Here is a 4634-nt window from a genome sequence, read left to right as displayed (position 1 = left end):
TTTAACCAATAATAATCTACTTTCCCTCAATGACTAAATATAGAGGTTAAATTCTGCGCTGTTACACTGCTGTAAATCCACTGGAGTGATGCAGCGCGGTTACTCACACGCACGAGGTTAACAGCTGAAACAAGAATCTGGTCCGTAATCCCAACAAGCATGTTTGGGATTCCAGGCAGGTTTGTTGTCTGGTCTGACCAGTAACAGAGGTAACGCTAGAGACACCGATGCCTGCTGCCTCCCGGGCAAGGCTCATCTCTCCTACAGAGCAACCCCCCCAGTACCGCAATCAGCGCCACGAAAAGGCTCTTCTCTCCTCCTTCGCCACCCGTTTGCAATACAGGTGCCCAGCTCATCTATCACCCCGTGCAGGGGAAGGGGAAACCACTGCCCGGGGAGATGGGCGATCCGAGCCGCCACCCGCACTGACTCTCCTCCTCGCAGGCTGCTCAGGGGTCGCGAGCCGCGCCACGCAGACCCCACTGGCGAGCGCACGAGGGGACAGGCGCCCCCACCGCCGCGCTTTAAAGGCAGCTGCCAGGAGTCGCCACCGCCCGCCGGCGTCAACCTCCCCGGCTTACCACATCAGCACCCTGCCTGCCCCCGCCCCAAAGTATCCCTCCGCCGGGTCGGTCCTGCGGCGGAAGGATCCGCGCAGCACCTCAGCGTTCTCCCCCAACCCACTCCCGCCCGCTGTTCCTGGAGCGGCGGCTCGGAGAGACGCGGCCGAGGGGAGGGGGAGCAGCAACAGCGCGGCGGTGGCGGCCCCGCCCCCTCCCTTCTCCTCGCCTCTCCCCGTGGCCGGCCGGGCGCGCGCTGCTCGCTGCAGGGCTCGGCTGCCGCTTCGCGCGCGCCTGTGAGACCGCCGCCGCCGCCGCCGCCGCCCTCCGCTCCTCCGCCCGACTGCGCCAGGCGAAGACGATGGCCGGCTGGCAGAGCTACGTGGACAACCTGATGTGCGATGGCTGCTGCCAGGAGGCCGCCATTGTCGGCTACTGCGACGCCAAGTACGTCTGGGCCGCGACGGCCGGGGGCATCTTCCAGAGCATCACGGTAAGGGCCGCGGCCCCCGCGCCGGCTGCGAGCCTCCCGCCCGGCCCGGCGCTATCCCGGCTCGGCTCGGCTCGGCTCGGCTCGCCGGGGGGGGGAATGCAGCAAAGAGCCGCCGCCGGGTGCTCCTGACGCCCGCGGGCAGCAGCCTAGCGGCCAGTGGGGGTCCCGCCCCCGCCAGCTGTACCCCCCGCAGTCCCCCGCCCCCTCCGGCCCGTGTGGGGCGCAGCTCGGGCGGCGTGAGGGGCCGGGAGCTCCCCGGGGCGCTGCTGGTTTTTGGCGCTTTCCCGGTAGCGCCGAGTCTGGCGGTCAGCGGGGACCGTCATGTGAGCGCTGGGCGAGGGCAGCGGGGACGGGCCCGGCTCGCCACCCCCACTCGGGGTGCTCGGGCCGCGGCGCCGGGCTGAGCAGGAGCCGGCAATGCGGCGGAGGGAGGAGGAGAGAAAGGCCGGGCACGGGGGAGACTTGGCGTAGGGTTCCCTGCGCCCAGGCCTCCTTGCTGCGGACAGACTTACGTACCCGGCGTAGGAGGCTTTCGTGAATCCTCGCCTCTGGCTTCATGTTTTTCATCTCCAAGATGGCGCACTGCCATTGATTTTTTTTTTTCACCCTCCCCTCCCTTCTCTCTGTCCTTTCCTCCCCGTCTGTCCTCCTCGGAGGTATTAATCATCCCTGTTCCTGCAGCACAGCCCCCTTCTCACCCACGGCTCAGATCTTCCGAAGGAAGGGCCCTGTTCCCAGGGGAAGGGTTTGGAAACCTTTAAGGATCAGGGAAGACTTATTTAAAGTGGGAGCCCTTTTAGGCCATATCTGTATTGGTGTGTGGTTCTGAATAGCATGTTTTGATTATAACCTTGTGTTATGATGCATGTTTTGCTGCAGACTTATGCACCTTCCCCTTGCAAATCCATCCTGTAGGTCTCTGTCTTCTGCACGGGAATTTGGGGCTACTGCTTTCTCTGGGGAGAGGAGGGCTTGGCTTGTGTTGGATTTGTGCTTCCCCCCCACCCTCTCCAGTCCCCCAATGTGGCTCCTGTGCTTTCCAGTTCTCCTTTTTCTCCTTAGGTCCCTCTTTGCTGGTAGCCTTGGTATGCAAAGGCAGCTTTTCTGCATAAAAGCTTTCTTCTCCCACCTCCATAGTTAAGTGATCTCATTGCATGGCCACAGCAGCACCCCCTCCTCATCATACCCCTTCATAGGATGTGATGTCAGTGGGGAGTAGCCATGCAGGCCACCTCTCCACTGGGGAAACCAGTCCTGCCCTTCCTGAAGATGGTTAATTTAGTGGTGCCCTGAGGATTTCCAGCTGCTCACCGAGTCCCCTCCCCCAGGTGTCTTTGTGCCTTGCTAAGATGTGGCTGGCAGAGTCCCGGTGTGTGATTGGAAATGGCCAGGGCCTGCTATGACTGTGCAGTTCTGGAGAGCAACGCCTCCCATCTCCTTACTTGCTTTCTTACTGTTAGGAAGCACATTGCTCCTGTCTTGCCTTCACCCCACCCCACCTCCTCCTCCATCCTGAAAGCAGTGCTGCACGGAGACTCCTCCATGGAAGCGGGCACAGACTTTGTGGGTGAAAGGTGTGGGGGGTTAATGTGGCCTGACCCCTTTCTAAATGCAGTCTGTCTTGCGCTCCTGCAGGGACTAGACCACACAATTTCCCTGTGCATAGAGGGATCACTTTAGCATTGTGATCCCCTCCTTTACTTTTTAGGGTACTGAGAGCCCAATGTGTTTGCTGGAGCTATGGCTTTATGTATCTGAGTTTACAGTCTGAGTCATTGAATTTTAGGCATGATATTATGTAACATTTCTTGCCTAGAAAAGTGCAGAGTTGAACATCGTTGTGCATCATCAGTTTGGCTACATTTTGCATTAGAAACATAGTTATTTGGTCTTTCAGAGACCTGTGGCTGCTGACCTGGGAGGAGTTTAATATCCCATCAGTTGTTGTTAAGGCAGATGGGGCTGGGGAACACACCTGCATCATTTTTTATCTAGACACGGTCCTGAAGATTTTTTTGGTACCTCATTATCAAGTAACAAAAATCTGATTCATTCACTTACTAAAATAAATGGCTCCGTGGTTAGCAAAATGCCTGATGACATCACATTGCCTTCTTCAAAAAGGCGACTTACTGGAATCCAACTTCTAGATCTTACCAGTATTGCAGACTTAATCTATAACTTTATATTTGAAATATCTTAAAACAGCACTTGTGTTCACTGAAAATGGTACTAAATTAATTAAAATATAGCTGTGAATAACAAAACACTCAATTCCAAAGTATCTTGTTTTAGGAGAAGCTTGAGTGTCCCTTTCAAATCTTTTTGCTGATGACAAGTCTCTTTTGAGTGGAAATTAATCTGAAAGCAACTTCATTTAAAGTACATGAAATCCAATGTCTTCTGTGAAAGGTAGTTGTGAGAGCTTGCTATATAACACTGAATTTCTTTTTTAACAGCCCGTAGAAATAGATATGATTGTAGGAAAAGACCGAGAGGGTTTCTTCACCAACGGTCTGACTCTTGGTGCAAAGAAGTGCTCTGTGATCAGAGATAGCCTGTATGTTGATAGTGAATGCACAATGGACATCAGGACAAAGAGTCATGGTGGCGAGCCAACATACAATGTTGCTGTAGGCAGAGCTGGTCGAGGTAAGCTATAACTTTTTTTTCCCCCCCCCCCAGAAATTTAAACTAGCAAAACAAGAATGCAACCTTCAAAACTGGGCTGTAATCATTAAATTACTTACTTTAATCTGCATAAAAAGTTTTTTAAATTTCCACAATGCAACCTTGGTGTAATTGTGGCCCATCTATTTTCCAGGACTAGCTCCGTATCTAGCAGTCCTAGATGAATGACCACAGTTTGTGATTTAACTATCTTTATCAAGTGGTTACTTGTGCCTACAGATTTTAACAAGCTAGTGTAGCCTGTGTATCAGCTGGATTAAATGTAGTCTGTCACTCATTTACACTAGGTATATTGCAGTTAAAATGTTTGGAGTTCAAAGCATAGGGTCATAATGATGGTCGATGTTGTTATATCCTATTGAAATACCTTGTTCAGCATAAACTTGCTCTAAAGTGACTTCTACTAAAATTTCTTCCACAAAGACTTGAATTTCTTGTATGGAACTACCTATTTTGAATCATAAGTTTTACACTAACTCTTTACAATTCCCTGTTGAGAACCTTGTAAGTCTGATTCTGAGGCAATGAATGAATTCTGTCCAATTGGGTAGCTGCAGGCTATTTATATAAAGCTCGTCTAACTACTTGTGCATTTTATCTAAGCTTCTATAAAATACATCCTACTTGCAAGGAGCTAGACTCCATTCCAAAAGAAACTTCTCTCAAAACACTGGGTACAAGCAACATGAGGACATCCAAGACAGTATCTAGACATTCTGTTGTTAGCTGTTGTAGACTGAGTATGTTAGGGACCAAGGTCAATGTATAAACAAAATATAGCTACAGAGACACTGCCGTATTGTGTATTTTTACATAGGCTATGGAGATGTTACAAGTATTTTAATAATACAGCCAAATGGAATAGGTAAAGATTTTCGTGCTGCTTGGGC

General features: G+C 51.8%; 1 protein-coding gene across 2 annotated transcripts in view; it reads left to right on the top strand.

The window, feature by feature from the left end:
• Positions 1-620: 620 nt before the first annotated feature.
• Positions 621-4634, top strand: part of PFN2 (profilin 2) — a 7853-nt gene continuing 3839 nt past the window's right edge. The window contains exons 1-2 of one of the 2 annotated variants that reach the window (XM_050966197.1): positions 621-1053; positions 3513-3705. In XM_050966197.1, coding sequence (XP_050822154.1) covers positions 922-1053; positions 3513-3705 — 325 coding nt within the window. In that variant the 5' untranslated portion in view covers positions 621-921. The remainder of the gene's footprint in view (positions 1054-3512; positions 3706-4634) is intronic. The other variant, XM_050966196.1, reaches the window with a different exon arrangement.

The sequence above is a fragment of the Gopherus flavomarginatus genome, chromosome 8 (assembly GCF_025201925.1).
Source record: "Gopherus flavomarginatus isolate rGopFla2 chromosome 8, rGopFla2.mat.asm, whole genome shotgun sequence".
Taxonomy (NCBI): Eukaryota; Metazoa; Chordata; order Testudines; family Testudinidae; genus Gopherus; species Gopherus flavomarginatus.
This window is presented reverse-complemented; position numbering and strand designations above follow the sequence as displayed.